The sequence below is a fragment of the Chinchilla lanigera genome, unplaced genomic scaffold, assembly GCF_000276665.1.
Source record: "Chinchilla lanigera isolate Chin_1 unplaced genomic scaffold, ChiLan1.0 scaffold00174, whole genome shotgun sequence".
In the NCBI taxonomy this organism is placed as follows: domain Eukaryota; kingdom Metazoa; phylum Chordata; class Mammalia; order Rodentia; family Chinchillidae; genus Chinchilla; species Chinchilla lanigera.
The window spans coordinates 217,374-241,623 of NW_004955575.1; the positions used below are offsets into that span (position 1 = coordinate 217,374).

Consider the following 24,250-nt stretch of genomic DNA (forward strand, 5'->3'; position numbering starts at 1 on the left):
CTCGGAGCCCCGCGGCCCCGCTGGGCAAGCGGCCCCTAGTAACTCCGGCGCGGCTCCTCAGGCCCCGCCTTCGCGCGTGCGGGGCTGGGCGCGGCTCGGGCTCCTTTGCAGATGCCGCTTCGATCTCGTCTAGCGAAGTGCTTGGGAACGTTGCGCGTCCTTCCTTTGATGTGCACAGTAGACTGGACGGAGGGTCCCAGCGTTCAGTGTGCGCGTCCCTGTGCTCCCGCGTGTGGAATAGCACACCGTCAAAATCACTGCCACTTCGCATTTTCCAGGCCATTACAGCAGATCACCAAATTTCCTGAAAGAGATTAATCTCTCCCGAAAACCATGTGTGGTTTGTTAATTCAGTGGGGAATGTGCGGAATTTTAGCTAATAACATCGGATTCCAGCACTGCCACCAAAACCAGTGATACCTTAGCAGCTGCCTCCAACTTGTCAGAGGATTTTTATTTCAGAAGTCCACTTATAGGTTGCTTCTTTACGGTATTTTCTATAAAAGCAGTGGTATAAATGGAGGGTAAAATATTGGTTATGTCCTTATTCATATATACAGAGTCTGCCAAAAAATGTATACACACTTCAGGAAAAGAAAATTTTGTAAAAATCGTTTAATAATTTATTGAGACATCATGAGATTAATACAAGTTACCTGTGGCCTCTATAATTAAAACAAATAGTCAAAGCGGTGGCCATGAGCTTCCAGACATTTATTAGCATGATGAACTGTTGCGTGGATAACCCTGGGTAACTGAGATTGCTGAACATACATTTTCAATTTCTTCTTGAAGGGCCGACAGTGTAGTGGGTTTTCTGTGATATATGACATCCTTTAGGGCCCTCCATGGGTAAAAATAAAATGTTGATACAAATATATGTATGTATACATATATATATATTTCAAGGCTAATCATTTATTGAACAGGTAGAGGAAGATCTTACTCATACACAGTTGCTCTAGGTAGGCAGACGGTGCACTTAGAGAAAATCTTTGATTCTTGGCAAATCAAGAAGTCTTCCTGGGCAGTTCGGAAAGATTCTGGAGCAGCAGGGAGAGCATCTTTATATGTGAGTCACGGTCATCAGGACACAGATAAGAAGGGTGATGCAGGAGTCCAGGTGGGGGTGCATTCCCTCCACTCAGGTTCGGCTGCTCCTCCGGCTTAGGGCTGGAGACAGGATCAGCAATGGTCAGTCCCCAAAGCCAGGCATGGTGGCGTACCCCTGCAGTCCCAGCACTAGGGAGGCTGAGACAGGAGGATCACCACAAGTTCAAGGCCAGCTTGGACTCTACATAGTGAATTCAAGGCCAGCCTGAACTATAAAGTGAGAGCCTGTCAAACATTGGTCAGTCATAGTAAGGTTTCCGTTAACAGCTCCATATTTTTGGCAAATTTCTATAAACTTATCCTTGAGTTCTGAGCCCACCTCTGGTCCTCAGCCATAGAGCTCCATCAGTTGGAATTTTTCCCATTGTTGACATTCTTGAGGTGAGAGTTAATCTAGTCAGTATAGACTTTTTCAAATATGTCCATCATACTGAACAGTCTATGTACCATCTTTTTGTCAGAAAGAAACTACAAGTTTCATTGCATCCTCCATTCACAATTATATGGAATTTAAAGGGTGAGGAAGTGTTTGCCAAGGGAGAGGTGTATTTAATGAAAACCCTGGTACTACCATTTTCTTCTGTTTTTCCCTTTTGGGCAAAGACCACAGGACTGGAATACAGCTCTGGAATCTAAGATCATGTGGTCAGGGAACAGTGCTTGGGCACTCCTCAATGCTGTCTCACCTAGCAAGTAGAAGGCTGAGAAGGCAGAGTAGCCTGTGGAAAACAGTTGGTCCTGACTAGAAAGTCATATTTATCCATGCCAGTGACAGGGAGTGTGACCCTGATCTTGGATTGGGACAGGAGATGCCACCAGGAAGGGTGGGAGTGTGAGGGTGCAAGGGACGTGTATTACTTGTTATAGTTCATGGGTTCTACCACCTATTTTGTTTTTGTTTTGTTTTCTTTGGGGCAGGGTCTTGCTATGTAGTTCAGGCTGGCTTTGGACTCTATGTAGCCCAGGCTGGCCTCAAACTCAAGGTGATCCTCCTGCCTCAGCCTCCAAATGCTTCTACCACTAGTTTTATCCTTTATTTAAAAAAAAAAAAAAAAAAGTTGTAAACCAGGCATGGTAGTGCACACCTGTAAGCCCAGCACTTGAATGGCTGATGGGGGAGGATTGCTATGAGTTGGAAACTAGCCTGGATTACATAGTGAATTGAAGACCAGCCTGGACTACATAGTGAGACATGTCTCACAAAACAAAAGGATGTAATATAAGAATTTAGAAAAGAATAAAGAGGAAACTACTTATTCTTCATCCTGTCTTGGAGATGAAACCATTTGTTGTATTTATGGAATGACTGAGTAAATACCTTTATCTTTTTCCTTTAATATTTGGGGTAATATTATGTTTCATTTTTTGTTTGTTTTGAGACAGGGTCTTAGTGTAGTTCAGGCTGACCTTGAACTCACTTTGTAGCTCAGGCTTGCCTCGAACTTGTGATCCTTCTGCCTCAGTCTTTCGAGTGCTGGGATTACATGTGTGCACCACCATACCTGGCTATTAATTTTTGTTCTTTTGAATTATGAGATTTAAGCATGTAGCTATTTATAAATAATAGGTTTCATTCTTAAAAACTTGATAATAAAATTCAAACCTAAAGCTGGGTATGGGAGCACACACCTGTAATTCCAGCACTCAGGAGGCTGAGGCAGGAGGATCACTCTGAATTCAAGACCAGCCTGGGCTACATGATGGGACCCTGTCTCAAAACAAAAGAAAAACAAACAAAAAATTCCAATCTACACAAAGGTAGAGAGAGAACATAATGAATCATCAGGTACTTATTACTCAGTTACAGTAATTGTCTCTTGGGGTTAATCTTTCAGCTAGACCTGTATTCACTCCCATATTTCTGTGTTCTTGTTTTGTGGTGTGGCTATAAAGCATTTTTATCCTTTCATAACTTATAAAAAGATGTTTATTGATATTGGTATTCATATTCTTTATTGAAAATAGGAAAAAGAATTCCAAAAGGATATTTTTTTTTCACTAACAATTATTGAGTAAACTACAAAGAATAAGATGACCTTGCACTCTAATTGTTCTTTTTCTGATGCTAGGGCTTGAACCCAGGGCCTCTTACTTGCTAGGCAAGTGCTTTTATCACTGAGCTATAGCCACAGCTCTTCTTTTGAATTTTATTTTGAGGCAGAGTTTTGTTTAGTTGCCGATCCTTGAACTTGCAAGCCTCCTACCTCAGCCTCCAGAATAGTTGGTAATGCACCACCATACTCATCTTTTTTTTCGGTTTTTTGAGACAGGTCTCACTTTGTAGTTCAGGCTGGCCCTGAACTCTGTGTAGTCCAGGCTGCCCTTGAATTCACTGCAATCTTCCTGCCTCAACCTCCTGAGTGGTAGTATTATAGGTGTACTCCACCGTACCCAGCTTTTTTTTTTCCCTATTTAACTTTTAAGTAAGTGGATGCATTGTAACAAGCATGTTTAGAACATTCATGGTCTTTTACAGAGTGCTGAAAAATACACTTTTTAAAATATGGATGAAGAACCCGAAAGAACTAAGCGATGGGAAGGAGGCTATGAGAGAACTTGGTAAGTGTGGTATTATGACCCCTTTTTTTCTTTTAAATGTAATCTCTTTCTGCTTGCATCTTTATTAAAATTACTTTATATGTGTGAAAACCTCACTTCCAGTGTACAGTTCAGTTTTTAGAAAATTTACTTGAGTTGTGCAACCATTATTATAAACCAGTTTTAAGAACTTTTTTTTGTTTGTTTTTTGAGACAGGGTCTCACTATGCAGTTCAGGCCAGCCTTGAGATCATTATGTAGCCCAGGCTGGCCTTGAACTCAGTGGTGATCCTCCTGCCTCAGCCTCCTCAGTGCTGGGATTACAGGCGTGTGCCACCTTGCCCTGCTCAGTTGTAGCAACACTTTAATCACTCCACTGAAGTCCTTCATGACTACTTAAATCAATTCCATTTTCACTGCCTGGAGACACCCACTAATCTGTGTTCTGTTTATTGTGTATTTGTCCTTTTTTCTGTTTATTTTGTATTTGTACATTTTTCCCGTAAATGCACTTATATACTGCTTCAAGGCTCATCCGTGTTGTAGAGTATATTAGTGCTTTGTTCCTTTTTTTCCTTTTCTTTCAGATGGGATCTTATTATGTTGACAGGCTGACCTTGAACTTACAGTCTTCCTGCTTTAGCCTCCCAAGTAGCTGAGTTGGTTCTGTGTGTGATGATGAGGGGTGGGTGTTAAACCAGTGGGCTTCACTTTTCTTTTTTTTTTTTTGTCTTTTTGAGACACGGTCTCGCTCTGCAGTTCAGGCTGGCCTTGAACTCACTTTGTAGCCCAGCCTGGTCTCAAACTCGGAATGATCCTCCTGCCTCAGCTTCCTAAGTGCTGGGATTACAGGCATATGCCACCACGCCCAGCCTATGCACTTTTCATTTTTTATTTTGAATTAATGTCTGAGTTGCCCAGGCTGGCCTTGAACTTTTGAGCCTCCTGCTTCAGCCTCCCAAGTAGCTGGGATTACAGGCATGTGCCATCATACCAAGCTTTTTTTTTAAAATTTCTGAATAGTATTCCATTATATTGGCATAGCACATTTTTGTTTATCAGTTCACCAGTTGGCGGACATTTAGGTTGTTTACAGTTTTTGGCTGTTATATACAATCATACTGTGAACAGACATGTACAAATATCTGCGCATATCTTTATTTCTTGGGCTAATTTTTTCAGCTTATGTTTTAAACCATTATTACTTACAGGGAGATTCTTAAAGAAGATGAATCTGGCTCACTTAAAGCTACGATAGAAGACATTCTTTTCAAGGCAAAGAGGAAAAGGTAGGTAAATTCTTCCTAAGTATGTTATGAATGGAAACTGCATGCTGAGCCTGTTTGCCCATCTGTAACTGTCCTTAGTGCTTCATTTCCGCTGTGATTTGGGGAAACTGACCCATAGCATAGTTGCCTGAATAGGCAGAAAGAGCTCCTTATCTTAATAGCGAAATCAACTTCAGGAACTACCTACAATCCCTATAATTATTATATCCCAAAAGTTAATAATTGACTTCACTAAAAATGGCAGATTTTTTTTTTTTCCTTTTTGAGACAGGGTCTCACTATGCAGTTCAGGCGGGCCTTGAACTCACTTTGTAGCCTGGGCAGGCCTCAAACTCACAGCAATCCTTTTGCCTCAGCCTCCCAAGTGCTGGGATTATAGGCATGTACCACCATACTGGCCAAAAAATTGCAGATTATTTGGAAAGTTGTATTTACTTTTTGGATAGCATATGGTATTCATTAAAATGTTGTATAATTTCAACAGAGTATTTGAACACCATGGACAAGTTCGACTTGGAATGGTATGTTATCTTTTTCTTTTACCGGTACAGAATTAGTTTGGATTAGAGAAACATTCTGGCCTGACAGAATGAACAATAGTGAAACAACAAACTTTTTAAAAGAATATATTAAAAGCTACGCTCAGAATATGTGAATGTTGAATGCCATTTTTACTTCTTTGTGAGAAGTATCACTGGAAATTGTTCCCTTCCTTTTTGGTAGATGCGCCACCTTTATGTGGTGGTAGACGGATCGAGGACGATGGAAGACCAAGATTTAAAGCCTAATAGACTGACGTGTACTTTAAAGGTACAATAAGGTCATTTAAAAGTCATTTACATAAATGGTAAATGCAAGGGGAAAATGCAGTAAAACTCTTTCCTAGTTAATATAAATGACAACCAAGAAAGTGCTGCTGTACAATTTAAGAAAATAATAAACCTCTACTGCTAATTGTGTAGGTCTAATTTCTGCCTTCCTGTCCCAAGTCAGGATCTTGTTTTGTCATGTGTCCCTTTATTCTCTGTCACTTACTTGAATCTGTCTTCTGAACTTACAAACATTGTCATAGTGTTCCTGATTCATAAAGCTCTGTCCTCCATCTGCCTGTTCTCCCATCCCTGTCTTCACTGGGTCTTTCCTCATTTCCATCATTTTTGTTCTGTTTTTCTTTTTGAGTTGGGTTCTTGACTGGCCGTGAACTCCTGGCCACATAAGAGATCCTCCTGCCTCAACTTTCTAAGCTGCTAGAATGGGAGGTGCTTGCCACTGTGCCTACTCCTAGTTCATTCAAGCTGGGCATGGTGGCAAATGCCTGTAATCCTAGCACTCTGGAGGCTGAAGCAGGAGGACTGCAAGTTTGAGCCTAGCCTGGACAACTTAGTGACTTAGCAAGACCATGTCTCAAAATAAAAAGGGCGTGTGGATGTAGCTCAGTAACAAGGCTTTGGATTCAATCTCCAGTACCACAACAAAATCACATCTAAAACAACTAGCTCATTCCTGTCTGATCACGTGTCATTTCAAATATAGTTTTTACTATTTCATATTTTTGCAACTGAACATTTTCTTGAAAATCTGTCAGCTTAAATATCATGACATAGGCTGATAACTTAGTGGTAGGTGCTTTCCTGGCTTGCGCAGAGCCCTGGGTTCCATCTCTAACAGCGCAAAAAGAAAAAGAGAAAGAACAAAGCAGGATGTGAGAAGTGTTCCTTGATAAAACATGATTGTACTTGTCTGTGTGGTTGTTGTTTTGCCCTTATGTAATATTTCTTTTTGTTTTCTTGAAACAGTTGTTGGAGTACTTCGTAGAAGAGTATTTTGATCAAAATCCTATTAGTCAGGTATGTAGGTAAATGATAGAAGTCATAATTGGATTGCTGTTTTGCTGGCAAATATACTGTAGCTTGTTTTTTAAAAATAGGACGTACATGCTGTCAGTTGCTAAGTGACCCAGAATGTATACTCTTTTTTGGGTACATTTAGCAAAAAGCAGAACAACGAAATTTTAACAGTGTGTAGTAAACTCAGAGCTAAATGTATTTGTTCAAAAATACCATGAGGAAAAGTTTCTTGCATGTTGCTTATTTCTTTTGTAGATATGCTAGTTTATTTTACATAAATTTTTATCAAGAGGAAGTAATTTGTTATATGAAATTAATAATCATTTCTGTTTTTATTTTGAGATTGGAATAATTGTAACTAAGAGTAAAAGAGCTGAAAAGCTGACTGAACTCTCAGGTATGCATCATATTACCTGTCCAGGACTCAGGGACTTTGCTTTAATTACTCAGCTTGTGACCCTGTTCTTATGTGTGCCTCGTAAGTAGAGTGGAGCCTTCCTCTGTGCTTTTTAGGGGAAACAACTTAATAATGCTTCTTTTCCCACTACACTCTTTCTTTTGGGGGGGGGAGGGGTTTTTTTTGTTTTGTTTTCCGGTATCGGGAACCGAACTCACAACCTTGCACTTGCCAGGCAGGCGCTTTGCCAGTGAGCTAAATCCCCAGCCCCTCCACTAAACTCTTGGAGCTAAGATTAACTGCTTTAAACTGAGTTCTGCACAAGGGTGAATAGTATTACTGTGAATGTGAATCTGTTTCTTTAAGATGTGTACAGTCTTTTCTGAAAATATTAAGATAGTCTTACTGAAATCATTTATAAAATCCACATAATCTTTATTTTACGTTTTCAAAAAGTTAAACTGAATTTAACTTAAAAGTTAAATTGAATTTAAAGAGTACATGTATAAAAACAGAATTATAGCTACTGTTAATGAATCTACTTTTCTACTTGTATAACATAGCTAACTGAATGTTAGCCTCTTAAAAGATAATAATGGCCAGGTGTGGTGGCGCACGCCTGTAGTCCCAGCACTCGGCAGGCTGAGGCAGGAGGATCTGTGTGAGTTTGAGGCCAGCCTGGGCTACAAGTGAGTTCAAGGCCAGCCTGAAATGCATAGTGAAACCCTGTTTCAAAAAGACCAAAAAAAAAAAGGCAGTTTTTATTTTCTTCCCGATATGTGCTACTACAAACTGACATTAATTCCATTTTATTTTTTGTAAAATAGCTCTATCTTAAATCCGGTTTTCTCTCTTTGCACCATAGAAGGAAAATGATGCAATTTGCTTATTAATAATTTTTCACTGTCACAGTAAGGAGTAAGGTGTTTGTCCACCTGGGTTGATCCAAGAAATTCAGTTGCAAGAAAAGAGAACAGTCTAGGCTGGGGGGTAGCTCAGGAATGCCGTAGGTTTGGTCTCCAGCACTAGGGGTGGGGCTATCACTAGCTTGCCGCAGCTTGGACACACTGGCCTCTGTGCCCCGGTGGGCAGTTCTGACACATGTAGTAGTTGTTTCTAGGCATCCTGGCCTTGTCTGGCTTCAGCCTTTGGTCAGGGCTGTGAGGTGAAAAGGTGTCTGACAGCAGCCCTACATCTTCATGGCCCTTGTTGTCCAGCTGTGCCAGGTGCGCAGGGACTTTGGTCTTATAATCTGCCCACCCATGAGCTGGGGAATGAGGAGTTTGGCCACCATCTAGGGTTACATTCCCGTGCCGAGAGCAGGATGTGGAAGGATGCCTGCTGGCTCAGCACAGCGTGGGCCAAGCAGGATGATTACATCGTGGTGGCAGGAACTTCCCCCTCCTCTCTCAACTTTCCCAACCCAAATGAGGTCATATGTATGGAGATTAAGGCTCATCTGGAGCCAGATGTGGTGGGCATGCCTGTAATGCCAGCTTCTCAGGTGGCTGAGGCAGGAGGATCTTGAGAGCGAGACCAGCTTGGACTACAGAGCAAGTTCAAGACTAGATAGTGAGACAGTGAGACCTCATCTCAAAAAAGGAAAAATAAAAAGAGAAACAAAAAGCCCTTGAAGTTAAATTTTAATATACATCAAGTGAACTGTGAATTGGTTACACCAGCTTATTGGTCACTTGCCGTGTATGTCACTTACTCTGAAGGATCTGGCAGTTTCTCCTCCCTTCATTTATACTGCTTTGCGTGGTGTAGGCCAGTGATGGTGAACCTTTTAGGGTTTTCAGTAATAACAGTCGGCTGCTGCACAAGTGCTGTAGGTTCACCCCTACTGCTATAGGCAGTCTTTTCAGGTGTTACTTCAGTTACCTTAGGTGTTATGGAAGAGAATGCAGCTGTGCTTCTTTGTAGAAGCTTCCTTTATGAGGTCTTGCCAAGCTCTTATTTTCTTCCTTCAAAACAAATATTGAAAATTTCAGACATTTTGACATCAATGAATATTTTGCTTCAGTAGTAACAGTTTCTGTCTCACTGTTCTGGTCCATGATTTTCTACATAAAAATACAACCTTTTGTATTAATAAGCTTTCTAAAAATATTTAAAATAGCAGTTACATTGAGCCTGAGTAGCAGCAAATGCATAACACAATTGAAGCAGTACCCTAGGAAGAGCCATTCATAGGTTTGCGTAGGGACAGGAAATGATAACTGTGTCACACATGCTATCCCGCTGCCAATGGTAGCGAGACACATGCTGATTTCAGAGATATGAAAATATACTGGTTTTAAATTTTTTCATGGGGGCAGAGATGTAGCGCAGCAGCACAGCACCTGCCTGGCCAATGTGAGCTCCTGAGTTCAGTTCCCAGCACTGCACCTCGCCTGCCCCCCATGCCAATTTTTTTTTTTCTTTTGAGCTGGGCGTGGTGGTGTGTGCCAGCATGGCCAGCCAAAAATATATTGGTTTTAAAAATGATGAGGGCTGGAGATATAGCTCAGTGGCACAAGCTCCTGCCTGGCAAGCACAAGGTCCTGAGTTAAATTCCCAGTACCAAAAAAATAAATAAATAAAATAATAAAAATGATGAAATGTAGAAATGTGAAGAGTGAAAAGTTATGTAGTCTAAAGTTAATATTATTGTTAAATACGTACAGTACTGCATATAAAAATAAGATTGTTTATATTTTTAATATGGAGATTATCAAATATTCCTAACAAGAAGGTGACTAGGTAGAAACATAAATTGAAGACATTCTGTTCTTTAACATCATGGATCTGTAGGGCCAGGGATATAGCTCAGTGGTATAGTGCCTACCTGGCAAGAGCAAAGGCCCTGAGTTCAATTTCTGGTACCAAAGAAGAAAAAAGAGAGAAAAAAAAATCTGTAAATTTTGGAAGAAACATACATTTTCTTTCTTTCTTTCTGTCTTTCTTTCTGAGGTTAAACACAAGAGAATGTACTGGGAAAAGGTGTGGGGAGTAGGAACAGCTTCTGAGAGACAAGAGGGTCCCAGATGCGTTGCCCAGCATTTTCCTGTTGTATGTGTGGCATTTTTGTGGCATTTTATTAAAGTAAGTTGTTCCATTTAATTTAAGGAAACCCGAGGAAACACATAACATCTTTGAAGAAAGCTGCAGAGATGACCTGTCATGGAGAACCATCCCTTTATAATTCCTTAAGCATGGCCATGCAGACTCTAAAGTTAGTATTTTACATTTCTTACTGAAAGTTGGTTTAGAATTTTTTTGAATTGAAATGGTAATATGTTAACAAGAGTCTCCATAAAACCAGTTATAACAAAAGAGGTAAGTAGGAAAACTAGCTGTGTGTCGTGGTGCACATCTATACTCCCAGCACTCTGAGAGGCTGAGGCAGGAGGATTGCAAATTTGAGCCCAGGCTGGGCAACTTAGCAAGGTCCTGTCTCACAGAAAGGGGTGGTGGCTGGGGCTGAGGCTATAGCTCAGTGTGAGGGGCCTGGGCTCATCTCTCAGTACAGTACTGCCAGGGGGTATGCGCATTATATGTGGCATTTAGTATGGTATATCAAGAGTTGGTTGTATCTTTATTGACATTTATTAACTTGTTTGGTAATACATCTACAAATTAATAGTGCACTTTTCCTGTAGGTCCAACTGTGTGGATTGTAGCAAAACCCCAAAGAAAATACTCAGTGTACTTAAAGCTCATACTTTTTATCTCTGGATAGGTTGTCCTATCTTAGACCCTATGCCTTTATATAATAGATAGTCTTTTAGTGTTGACGTAGATGAGTAGGTAGCACAGATTATAAAAGCAAGCTCTTCAGCAGTATCTACAAGTGTGAGTGGTGAAGACAGCAGTGAAACCTATAATTAACCGGTAAACTAGCTCCAAAAATTGTAGAAATCCCTTCCTAGCACAGGAGACACAGCTCGCACATCCTCATTCCTCATGGAGTCATCATTTCATTAAGGGTCCACAAGGGAAAAAACCTGATTATCGGGACTAAATCATCAGGAGATTAAATTGCAGTCTTTAAGAAGTGTGTTAACTGTCATACATGCATGACTCCTACTGTATAATGTTTCTTGTTGTATACTTTAGACTGTGTATGAAATAAACCTACTAGACTATAAGCTTTATAATGTCAGGAACCCAGCCAGTATCATTTATCATTTTGTCCGCAGAACTTGAGAGAACTCTCTACATACGTATTTCCATGAATACTTTTTTTTTTTAAAGTATATAACTGTAGCTCATTTTCTGAAAAGTGTATGTTAGGGCAGGGATTGTAGCTATGTTGTAGAGCACTTGCCTGTCATGCACAAGGCCAGAGCTCCATCACCAGTACTGAAAGAGAGAAAAAAGAAAAAACTTTAAAGTGTTTAAAACATATTCAGTTCATTCCCGTGCAGTGTTGAAACAAATGGGATCTCTATAGTCCAAATGTACAGCCATGCATACTATTCCTTCTAGATGCATTTGCTCGGTGGTATAATTTGCAATAACTAATTGGAGAGCATTTTATCTCCTCTTTAGACACATGCCTGGACATACAAGTAGAGAAGTCCTCATCATCTTTAGCAGCCTTACAACTTGTGATCCGTCCAATATTTATGATCTGATTAAGGTAGGACCAGTACATCAAAACTAAAGTTATAGCAGAGTATGGTAGCACATACCTGTAATCCCAGCACTCTGGAAGGTTTAGGCAGGAGGATTGCAGGTTCAAGCCCTGGCAATTTAGTGGTTTAGCAAGACCCTGTCTCATAATAAATTTTTTTGGCTGGTGTGGTGGCACGCACCAGTAGTCCTAGCATTCAGGAGGCTGAGGCAAGAGGATTGCCATAAATGTGAGTCCAGCCTGGGCTACATAGTGAGTTGAAGGCTGGCCTGAACTACAAAGCAGGACACTATTTCAAAAAAAACAAAAAACTTCCTTAAAAAGGGAGGAGGCCTAGGTGTGGTGGTGCACACCTGTAATCCCAGCGCTTGGGAGGCTAAGGCAGGAGGATTGTTGCAAGTTCAAGGCCAGCCTGGGCTAAAAAGTGAGCTCAAGGGCCAGGAATATAGCTCAGCAGCACAAGCGCCTGCCTGGCAAACAGAAGGTCCTGAGTTTGATTCCTGGTACCAAAAAAAAAAAAAAAAAAAACACAAAGGTACCAAAAAAAAAAAAAAAAAGTGAACTCAAGGCCAGCCTGAACTGCATAGCAAGACTCTGTCTCAAAAAGACAAAAAAAAAAGAAGGAGAAGGGGAGCCAGGCATGGTGGCGCACACCTATAATCCCAGTGCTCTGGGGACTGAGGCATAAGGAGTGCCACAAGTTTGAGGCCAGCCTGGGCTACACAGTGAGTTCAAACCCAACCTGAACTGTACAGTGAGACCCTGTCTCAAAATAGAAGGGGAGAGAGAAGTTAAAAGGGATGAAAAAAGGAATTAATGTGTTATATACAGTACCATCTCCACACAAGAAGTATAAACATTATGTACTGCATTCATGTACCAATAAAATAATTTTTTAAATGCTGTAAAAAATAAAAATTTTTAAAAGGGAGGCTGGGATGTAGCTCAGTGTAAAGGTCCTGGGTTTAATTCCTGGTGTCCCCCAAAACAAAAATAAAAAGTCTAAAATTAAAACTCTAAAGAGAATTCTGTAGAGAATTTATCAGTAGTTTTCAGAACATTATTTTTCAAGTACATTAATTCTTAATTAAATATTTTTCTTTTTTTCTTAATACTTCCTTATCTTGGATTTGACGAAGACCCTGAAAGCGGCTAAAATCCGTGTGTCTGTCATTGGGCTGTCCGCGGAGGTTCGGGTGTGCACTGTGCTTGCGCGGGAGACCGGCGGTGCGTGTCTGCTGTCCTCGCTGTTATGTGTAATCATCCCGTGGGGGTCACTCACTAAACTGGGCTGTCGTAAGCCACTAAATCTAATTATGTCATGCCCCACAGTCTAGCATGTGGAGTCGTCTTAAATATCTTGTTTCTTTTAGAAATGACCCAAAATGGAAGGAAATTTCAGTAATGTCTGTGTTTAGAGAAATTTTTATAACACCTTTTTTTATTTTAAAGAAGAAAAAGAAATTTCAAATTAAGATAATAGGAGGGTAACAATGGTTAATACATTGTGTATTGTTACCTTTAAATTAGTTACTCAGAGTACAAGATGTCAACATTTAATTGCCCAAACAATTGAGGGCTGGGGATTTAGCTCAGCGGCACAGCACCTATCTGGCAAGCACAAGGTCGTGAATTCGATTCCCAGTACTGGAAAAAAAACAAAAAAAAACAAACAATATTAGCACAAACCTTTCTTTTCAATGAACTAAGAGAAATTAGTAATGTAACTATCTTAATTGTCTTGTGTATATATATATGTATTTTTTTTCTTTTTTCTTTTTCCTTCCTTCTTTTCTCTTTTCCCCCATCCCAGTTTCTCTTTCCTTTTGAAGTTTCTTCCCATTTTACAATATCTGTTGTACATTTTGGATCTTATTTACTCTTTCAGCTTTTCACATTAGGGAGACAATACAATATGTGCCTTTGGTTTATTTCACCAATGAGTACGGTCTCGAGTTGCATCCATTTACCTATAAAAGTCTCCAGTTTATCCTTTATGGCTGAGTAGTACTCCATTATATAAAAAGACCACATCTTCTTTACCCATTCCTTGGTTGATAGGCATTTGGGTTGATTTCAAGATTTAGATATTACAAATTATGCTGCTATAAACATGGGTGTGCATATATTGCTGTGGTACAATGTTTTTAATTCTTCTGGAAAGATACCCAGAAGAGGAATAGCTGGGTCAAATGGGTCCTCCAACCCTAGTTTTTGGAGGAATCTCCACATTGATTTCCACAGTGGCTGCACCAGTTTGCAACCCCACTAACAGTGGAAAAGAGTTCCTTTTCCCCCATAGCCCTGCCAGCATTTGTTTTTGTTATTGTTGTTGTTGTTTTTTTAATTAGGGTTAATATCTTTTTTTTTTGGTACTGGGAATTGAACTTATGACCTCATGCTTGCCAGGCAAGTGCTTGTGCCACTGAGCTATACCACCAGCCCCAGTGTTTGTTATTGGTGATTTCTTTCTGGGGTGAGATGGAATCTCAGTATTGTTTTAATTTACATCTCTTGAATGACCAGTGATGTTAGACATTTTTTCATATATTTATTTGCTATTTGTATTTCTCCATCTGAGAAGTGTGTATTCATCTCAGATGCCCATTTTTGGATTGGGTCTATAAGTACTGAAAGGCTAGAAATTTTACTCTATGTAATACTTTGTAAAGGTTTCATAACTTGGCTTTAATCAAATTGCACTTACTATTCTTAGAGATACCAACTTAAAGTTTTAAAAAATGACAATTAAATTAAAATCTTAATTTTGAAAGTGTACATTTTTAGATGTTAAAGCTTTTACAAAATTACATAGAAATTTTAATCCATCCTCTGTCTATAAAGCTGTCATTTGTTTCTTGTTAGGCACATACCATGTGATTTTAGACGAAAGCCACTACAAAGAACTGCTAACACATCATGTTAGTCCTCCTCCTGCCAGCTCAAGTTCTGAGTGCTCACTTATTCGTATGGGTATGTGATTATTTTATGTTATTTTAAAACTACGTATTTCTTTTTATACTGTGCTTTCTGTTTTCATTTACTCAGGTTATCATTTTGGAATTTGAGAATTTTTTTTTTTTTTTGGCCACGTTTGATGTCACACAGTAGTGCCAGTACCCTGGAAGGCTAAGGCAGGAGGATTGCACATCTGAGACCAACCTAATGCCTAGGCAACCTAATGACTTATCAAGACCCTCTCTCAAAGTTAAAAGCAGTGGGGATGTAGCTCAATGTGAAGGCCTTGGGTTCAGTCCCCAGCACCATGCACACACACAAAGACAGTGTTGTTATTAAATTAGAAGATACAGATACATGCCACATGTGGTGGTACACACCTATAATCCCAGAACTTGAGGGGTGGAGGCAGGAGGATTGCCACAAGTTCAAGGCCAGCCTGAGGTGCAAAACGAGAGACCTTGTCTCAGAAAAAACAGCAAAAAAACAAAAACAAAAACAAAAACCCAAAAAAGAAAATATAAATAACTTAAGAATCTGAGGTCATACATAGACAGATCTTTCCATCATTCCTCTACTTTTTCTTAGCATAGAGTTACAATCAGTCTCATATACTGTAGTGAGCATATATGTATATCTTTTTTAAAAAATTTATTCATGTATGTATATCTAAGAAAAGAGCTTTTGTACAACTTCATTGCTGTCTGGTAGGAATATGTTTAGGTTCCTACTCCTAGAATTCTGCTCTTTGCTTAGAAAGAGAAATTAATATTTTTTTTTCTATGAAGGATTTCCTCAGCATACCGTTGCTGCTTTGTCTGATCAAGATGCAAAACCTTCTTTCAGCATGGCGTAAGTAAAGACCAGTAATATTTTAACATTTAAATTCATTACTCTGAGTTATAAATTAAAAGATGGGCTTGAAATATGGTTTTTGATTAAAAATTACCTTTTGAGCCAGATGTGATGGCACACATCTATAATCTCTGCACTGTGGAGGCTGAGGCAGGAGGATTGCTGTGAGTTTGAGGCCAGCTTGGGCTGCATAGTGAGTTAAAGGGCAGTCTAAACCACACAGCAAGACCGTGTCGCAAAAAAAGAATTACCTTTTACGTAGCCATAAAAAAGAATGACTGTATAAAATGTATTTCTGTGGTGAGATCTTCAGGAAATATCAGTAAGTAAGGTGGTAAGGAAGAGGGATGGTGTGTAATACACTACCAGCTATCTAAAAGGAAGGAAGCAATGTGAGGAAAACATTCACAATTGTGCTCAGAATAAAAACAATAGTAATGGATCTAAGGAGTGAGAACTAAAGAATGTTTGTTTTGTTTGGTGTAGAGGGAAAGGCAAAGTGATAGAACCTAGACTTTGTTCAGTATACCTTGTTTGAACTTGAGTGCTTTATATTTTATATAATTATAAAGCACATTAAAGGAAGTGATTTTTCAAAGTCACAAGGAAGACTTCTGCCTCCTCCCATTAAAGGTATAACAAATATTAGATTTACTCCTCTAGATGAAATATATCACACAGCCAAGTGTGGTGGCACACGCCTACAATCCTAGCACTTGGGAGGCTGAGGCAAAAAGATATAAGAATCCAAGTTCAGCCTAAACTAGATAGCAAGACCCTGTCTGAATAAAAACAAAAAAAAATTTTAAAAAATGAAGAGAGGAAAAAAGACAAAGGGGGAGGTTCATATCTTAAATGGCATACATATTTTCCACTAAAATTTAAAATTTGTGAAATGGAATCCAGAGTTTAAGATCAAGGTAACATATTTTCTTTAGCTCTAACTCTTTGCATCTTTATATATGTCATCTTTAAAATAATTTTTTCCCCCACAGGCACCTGGATAACAGTTCTGAGCCAGGGCTTACACTAGGCGGCTATTTTTGCCCACAGTGTCGGGCAAAATACTGTGAGCTTCCTGTTGAATGTAAAATATGTGGTAAGAACCAGTTATTCATTATTTAGTAAATTAATTTTAAATAACTTATTATCTATAATATTGGTAAAAATAAATGTAAAACATGTAAATGTTGTTACGCCTGTGTTTCTGGATATGTACGTGTGTACATGTGTATGTATGTATGTATGTATGAATGAATGAATGTGGTACCGAGGCTTGATCCCAGAGTCTTTGTGCTGAGCTCCATCCGTCTCTTTTTCATACTCTTGAGACAGGGTCCCGCTAAGCTGCCCAGGCTGGGCTCAAACTTGTGATCTGTTTGCCTGAGCCTCCCTGAGTGCTGGATTATAGGTGTGTGTCACCAGGCCTCTTGTGGATTTACTCTTTGCAAAGAGAAATGGATTACTTTTTTTTTAATTAGGGGTCCAGTACTACATTTCCAAGAATAAACAACATCGTAGTAAAGTTTACTACATTTATAAGTAAGCAAATAGGTCAAGAGAGGTTGCACGTGTAGTGACAGAAATGACTCCACCCTGGAAGTTCCTGTGGCCCAGGGAGACTGAGAGACGAGTACCCACAGTTCTGCTGGGGACATAGTTCAGCAGCAGAGAGGCTGCCTGCCCTGCAACAGGGCCTGCCTTCAGCCTCCAGCACTGCAAAAAACACAAAACTCCACTAAAAACACTTGGAAGTACTTAGCCTGAGTTACAGCGTTTGGCTTTTCCGCTGTTGTCTTTATGAGGTTTGGCTTATTAAACTGCTTTTGTTTGTGTGTTAGGTCTTACTTTGGTCTCTGCTCCCCACTTGGCACGGTCTTACCATCATTTATTTCCCTTGGACGCTTTTCAAGAAATTCCCATAGAAGAATATAAAGGAGAAAGGTATGAACTTTGATTTATTTATACTTCTTCACAATGGTGAACTAATATTGGCCCTTAAAAAGATAGTTATTAATTTGAGTAAGATTACTTGTAATATAGAAAATGATATACAGGTGGGCATAGTGGCACATACCTATAATGCCAGCTATTCAGGCAGCTGAGGTAGGTGGATTGCAAGTTCAAAAAAAGCCTGACCAACTTAGTGAGACCCTAGGTTTTTTTTTTTTTTTTTTTTTTTTTTTGTCTTTTTGAGACAAGGTGTCATATGCAGTTCGTGCTGGCCTTGATCTCACTTTGTAGCCCAGGCTGGTCTTAAACTTGCAATGATCCTCCTGCCTCAGCTTCCCAAACTCTGGGATTACAGGCATGTGCCATCATGCCTGGCTCTCTCAAAATTTAAAAAAAGAAAAAATAGAGGTTGGGGATGTAATTAAACCTAGAGCACCCTTGGGTTCAATCCCCATTATCACAAAAGTTGGGGAGTCATCATTGGCTTTGACTGAAATGACTCATTATTAAACAGAGCTGGGACTCCAGAAATTGTTAATTTTCTTACCTTCACCTCTTTGTAGGAAGAGTGATGTACAGAAGCCAGGTATGATAGTACATGCCATAACCCTAGCATTAGGTGAATGTGGCAGGAGGATCTTGAGTTCCAGGCCAGTCTGGGTTACCCAGAAAGTCCCTGGCCCAAAAAGCAACAAGAACAAAAACATCATTTGGAAATCATTTCATATAAGCACACTTAGAGGAATATTGTTTTGAAATTACATATGTTATGGATATATCATGGTTTACATAACCAGTTGGTATTAACAAATAATGTTAATATCTTTGACTTTGTATAGGTATAAATGTATGACAAATTCTTAGAGGTAGAATTGCTGAATCAAAAGTTATGTGAGTTTTAAGTCAGGCATGGTGGTGAAAACCTGTATAAACCCAGCACTCGGGAGGCTAAGGCAGAAGGATCACCATGAGTCTGAGGCTATGCTGGACTACATAGTGAGCTCAAGACCAGCCTGGACTACATAATGAGACCCTGTCTCAAAAAAAGTGATATAATAGGTGTTATAAAGATGTCCTTTAGGGCCAGGCATGGTGGTGCAAGCCTGTAATCCCAGCACCCCGGAGGCTGAGACTGGAGGATCATGTGAGTCTGAGGCCAACCAGGACTACAAAGTGAGTTCAAGGCCAGCCTGAACTGCATAGTGAGACCCTGTCTCAAAAAGACCAAAAAAAAAAAGAAAAGAAAGATGTCCTTTAAAGAGATTTCATTTGTTGTTTACCTAAATTTGAGCAATATTAGAATTATTTGTATCGGCCAAGTTTAAAAAGTCTCATTGTTAGCTGGGCGTCGTGGTGCACGCCTATAATCCCAGCACTTGGGAGGCTGAGGCAGGAGGATCCTTGCAAGTTCGAGACCAGCCTGGACAAAGTGACCTCAAGGCCAGCCTGAACTGCATAGCGAGACCCTGTATCAAAAAAGACAAAAAAAATCAAATAAAAAAGTCTCACTGTTTTAACTTGCACTTATTTTTTTATTTATGATTAAGGTTAAGGAAAGACCTAGCAGATAGGATTAGAAGATAAGAGTTGAAGAAATATTCCAGGAAGTAGAATAAATAGCATAAAATGAAGTAAATATAGGAGAAAAAAAACTGGTAGATTTACCCAGAATGTCCAATATAAGAATATGTGAGAAAGAAAGAAAGAATATAGAACAGTAGATCTTAAAAGAAATAGTTTAAGGAAGTTTGCTACTATTGAAGAACAGAATTTTCTAGGTTGAAAGGGACTGAAAAGTGGTTAACAGACCCACACTAAAGATAGAAAGAGCCGGACGTGTTGCCTCACGCCTGTAATCCCAGCACTCAGGAGGCTGAGGCAGAAGGATCATTGCGAGTTCGAGGCCTGCCTGGGCTACAAAGTGAGCTCAAGGCCAGTCTGAACTGCATAGCGAGACCCTGTCTCAAAAAAGACAAAAAAAAAGAAAAAAGAAAGAAAAACTAAAGTACATAATTGTGCAATTTCAAAAAAAAAAAAAAAAATTTGTGCAATTTCAGAATATTCAGCGAAACACTAACCCTAAACATTTCCAGAGGGGAAAAATTAGGTCACACGTCAAGGATCTTGAATTAAAATTGCTTGGCTTCTCATCAACAATATTGAATTCTGACAGAAAATTTTTATGTTCAGAATTTGGAATGAAAATATTAAAGTTTGGCTGGATGTGGTGGCACACACCTGTAATCTAGCACTCAGGATCCTGAGGCAGGATAATTGCTGCAAATGTGAGCCCATGCTGGGCTACATACTGAATTCAAGGCCAACCTGAACTACATAGGGAGACCCGATCTCAAGAAACAACAAAAAAAGTCGCTTCTGGGCCTGTTGGCTAAGATCAAGTGTAAAAAACAACAGCAGCAAAATTTTTAATAAAATGAAATCATTAGGCACCGATTATATAATGTTAACTTCTAGAATTGTGTTACTATCTACTAGAATTGTGTTACTAAAGTTGTGTTACTATCTACTAGTTTTAGACTTGAAAAATAATAGTAAATCATTTTTCTGTAGGACTTAATTCTCTTCCAGAATCCCAATTAGAAATTATGTGCATATTTAACCTTAGTGAAAATAACTACATTTTCGGCTCTCTGTTGAGCCTACCAATGTACTGTGGAATTTTAAGAAACTGTTGGCATTCTTAACTCTTTCTGCCAAAGTTTGGTATAGAGATAATTATTAAAAGATTCTAGTTACTCCAACGTGGCTAAATTATTTTAATTAGTGAATTCTTTTTTTAAAAAATTATTCTCAAACTTTCTTTTCAGATTTTGTTATGGATGTCAGGGGCAACTGAAGGACCAACATGTGAGTCTTTGACATTCTAATTATTAAGTTGTATATAAGAAACAGTACTATAGTAAGTTTCTAGGAGGTTGTTGAAGACTGGGCTTGCATCAGCTTATTTCCCATAAAAACAGTTACACTAGCTAGTAGATGCAAAATGGGAACAAAATAATTTAAATAGTAGTTTTGTAATTCTGCATTCTAATTTTGGTATGAGGATACTTAGTGCTTTGTCTTCAATTTTCAAGCTGCTTTTTTAAAAATTTGTTTTATTTTTTAAAAGCTTAATTTATTTTATTTTATTTTACTTTTTCGGGGCTAGGGATTTAGCTCAGGAGCATAGCGCCTGCCTGGCAAGCGCGAGGTCATGAGTTCGACTCCCGGTACCAGAAAAAAAAAAAAAAATTTTTTTTTGTCTTTTTGAGACAGGGTCTCGCTATGCAGTTCAGGCTGGCCTTGAGCTCACTTTGTAGCCTAGGCTGGTCTCGAACTTGCAAGGATCCTCCTGCCTCAGCCTCCCAAATGCTGGAATTACATGCATGTGCTACCACACTCAGCTAGATGGTGTATTCTTAGAAACTGTCAAGCAATTCAAAAAGTGGTTCTAGTGAAGATGAAGCTATTGATGTCAAAGAGAAATCTAAAACAAGATTCTTTTGCAGTGCTAGGGATTGAACCCAGGATCATACACATTAGGTAGGTTTCCTACCTCTGAGCTACACCCCTAGTCCCAAAGAATGTAAAATTTAATAAAATTATTTTATGAAACATTAGAGTGTAATAAACAAGCAATTTTGGGTTTTGTTTCAGTGCTGGGGATTGAACCCCAGATCTTAAGACATACACTGAGCATGAGCTCTCCCACTGAGCTGCACTCCCAGCCCCTAAACAAGCACTACTTCTAATTAGTATCTGATATACTTTAAAGTATTTAAATATGGAGATGTGACTCAGTATTAAAAATAAGTATGATATTTACCTCTACATAATTTTATATAATCACATTGACTATCTTTAGAAAAATTCTTTCTAAACTTTGTTGTGGTAGCTTGACCTGGGGTCTCACGATGTTGCTCAGGCTGAAGTGATCCCATTTCAGGCTCCTGAGTGGCTGGAACTACAGGCACACATACTGCACCTGGCTCTGTATTCAACAATTTTAAAAATATTTTCTAATGGGAACATTTTTTTTATCTGTGGCCATATTTTTTTTGTGTGTGTGTGGTACCGGGAGTCAAACTCATGACCTTGCACTTGCCAGGCAGGCACTTGTGCCGCTGAGCTACATCCCCAGCCCTTTTGTGGCCATTTCAAATGATAACTTCCGAAGGAGTTATAACAGGGCCGGGGATGTAGCTCAGTAGTAGAGCATTTGTCTAGTGTGAGTTAGGCCCTGGGTTCCATTCGTACTAACAAAAACAAAACAAAACACAATACAACACTTTAAATAAACAAAACACCTGCCTTAGACACTACTTTGATTGATTCCTTTTTCTTCTTTCTGTTGCAGGTCTATGTTTGCACTGTGTGCCAGAATGTATTCTGTGTGGACTGTGATGTTTTTGTTCATGACTCCCTCCACTGTTGTCCTGGCTGTATTCACAAGATTCCAACTCCTTCAGGTATTTGATTCCAATATGAGTACACATTGTGTGTTAAAAAGAAATTTGTGCTGGGCGTAGTGGCACACACCTATAATCCCAGCACTCAGGAGTCTGAGGCAGGAGGATCACTATGAGTTTGAGGCCAGCCTGGGCTACAAAGCAAATTCAAGACCAACATGAACTATATAGCAAGACTCTATTTCAAAAAAAATACACAAATAAAGGATATTTGGGACCATAAGTAAGGTGATTCTTTAGAAGAAGCCCCAATTAAAACATGAAGAACAGTTGAAGAGAAAAATCTGATTTAAGAAACTTTTTGTGGCTGGGCGTAGTGGCACACACCTGTAATCCCAGCACTCTGGGAGGCTGAGGCAGGAGCAACACCACAAATTTGAGGCCACCCTGAACTATACCTGTATAGTGAACTCAGGGTCAGCTTGAACTACACAGTGAGGGGAAAAAAAAGGAACTTTTTGTTATGAAAATATTTTACTAAGTTTTTTGATTCTTGTCACAAAAATGCCTAGAATGCAATAGTATTTCATTCAACTAACTTTGTTTTGTATTATTTGGAGTCATGTATTCAAAGTCCTTATGCATTATTATGTATAAATTATCTGTAATGATGAAATTGATGTGATAATGCCCTTGTTTTATAATTGAAGTAAATTAAATGTTCATGATTTATTTTAATTCATTTAGTGTAAGAAGACGTTAAGAACACATTGTAAGATGGAAATTGAGCAATGGTTATAAAATTTTAATATATATGAAATGATATACTGCTGTATCCTCCAGCGTGTTCTTTTTGCACTTAAAATACTTGGAGTTCAATTATAAAATTAGTACATCTGAAGTTATTTATGGCTGTGACCAACTGGGGGCTTTTTAGGTTAAACACACAAACTCACAAACCTGCCATGCCACCCTTGGCCACAGTTCCCCAGAAGGGGATTAAAAGGAGCTACAGGCTGGAGCAGAGGCGTGTCACATCCTCCTGGTGGGGTCCAGACGCAGTGCCGCACTCAGGGGTCACCTAGCCGCATGGCTAATCTTTCTTCCATGTAGTCAAAAGTCTTCAAGGCTTAAATAACACTGGGATTCCAATGCAGTGGGCAAAGGTCTTGGCCCCTTTTATGCACTACACCAATTGCTTTTAAAATGCCTGACATAATGGAGTATGTCAAATGCCAACATTTTGGTTGGTTACTATCTGAGTCTGGCTTGTTGTATAGTTCGGGCAAACGAAGCCAAAGTTGAGATGTCTTACTCTTTGAGTTCCTTTTTTGTTTTTGGTTCAGGAATCAAACTCATGACCTTACGCTTGTCAAGCAGGTACTGTGCTCCTGAGCTGTATTGCCGGCCCTGAGATGTCTTACTCTTTGAACCTGAGTATTTAATTATTCTCTTCCACTTTCCCACCATGGGTCATTGAGGAAACTTAGGTGAGAAGGTCTGTTTTCCCATCCAGTGCAGCTATAGTGTTGGTAGAACTCTTCAAGGTGTGTCCTGTTCGTTCTGTAACAAAGGTGTATACTATATATTTAATATCTTGAAACTTTAATACTATATATTTAATGTCTGTAAACAAGATTGAGTTTCACTGTGAAGTTTATGATCTTATAAATAAGAATTTTTTTTTTGAGACAGGGTCTCACTATGCAGTTCAGGCTAGTCTTGAACTCACTTTGTAGCCCAGGCTGGCCTCGAACACGCCAACGATCCTTAATTACTTTTTGAGTCAGGACCTCACCAGCTTGCCTGTGCTGGGCTCAAACATGCAATCCTTCTGCCTCTTCAGCCTCGCAGAGTGCTAGGATTACAGGTGTGCGTATCCCGCTCAGCTTCATGTTCTTTATTCAGTCTCAGGATCCCACCTCCTTCATCACCCATGAGCCATTGTTTGCAGTTTGCCCACGGGCTGTGTCATCCAGCCCTTTGGTACCTGCTGAGGAAGGCAGATCTGCTCGGTGGTGTGGTATTCCATCCAGCTCTGGCCGTGAAAGGGGCAGCTCAGGTTAAACACGCATGGTTACTTCCTTTTGGAATCCAGCCCAGGATGCTGGACAAAGTCGGCGCATGCGGAGTAGGAGGTAGGCAACATCTTTGGACAAAAAGGTAGCCAGGGGAATCTGAGGCGAGGTTACAAGTTTGTGCCTAGTGGGTGCAGTGGGGCACACCTCTAATCCTAGCACGTAGGAGGCTGAAGCAGGAGGATCACTGCA

General features: G+C 39.6%; 1 protein-coding gene across 2 annotated transcripts in view; it reads left to right on the top strand.

The window, feature by feature from the left end:
- LOC102025409 (general transcription factor IIH subunit 2) overlaps nt 1-24,250 on the top strand; it is a 32,813-nt gene that overhangs the window by 494 nt on the left and 8,069 nt on the right. Inside the window, exons 2-16 of one of the 2 annotated variants that reach the window (XM_005413918.2) lie at nt 3,590-3,672; nt 4,863-4,940; nt 5,425-5,461; nt 5,664-5,750; nt 6,737-6,787; nt 7,130-7,184; nt 10,296-10,401; nt 11,721-11,811; nt 12,945-13,032; nt 14,671-14,778; nt 15,552-15,615; nt 16,614-16,717; nt 17,460-17,562; nt 20,400-20,439; nt 21,929-22,040. In XM_005413918.2, coding sequence (XP_005413975.1) covers nt 3,617-3,672; nt 4,863-4,940; nt 5,425-5,461; nt 5,664-5,750; nt 6,737-6,787; nt 7,130-7,184; nt 10,296-10,401; nt 11,721-11,811; nt 12,945-13,032; nt 14,671-14,778; nt 15,552-15,615; nt 16,614-16,717; nt 17,460-17,562; nt 20,400-20,439; nt 21,929-22,040 — 1,180 coding nt within the window. In that variant the 5' untranslated portion in view covers nt 3,590-3,616. Of the gene's footprint in view, nt 1-3,589; nt 3,673-4,862; nt 4,941-5,424; nt 5,462-5,663; nt 5,751-6,736; nt 6,788-7,129; nt 7,185-10,295; nt 10,402-11,720; nt 11,812-12,944; nt 13,033-14,670; nt 14,779-15,551; nt 15,616-16,613; nt 16,718-17,459; nt 17,563-20,399; nt 20,440-21,928; nt 22,147-24,250 lie in introns of those variants that run through there. The other variant, XM_005413919.2, reaches the window with a different exon arrangement.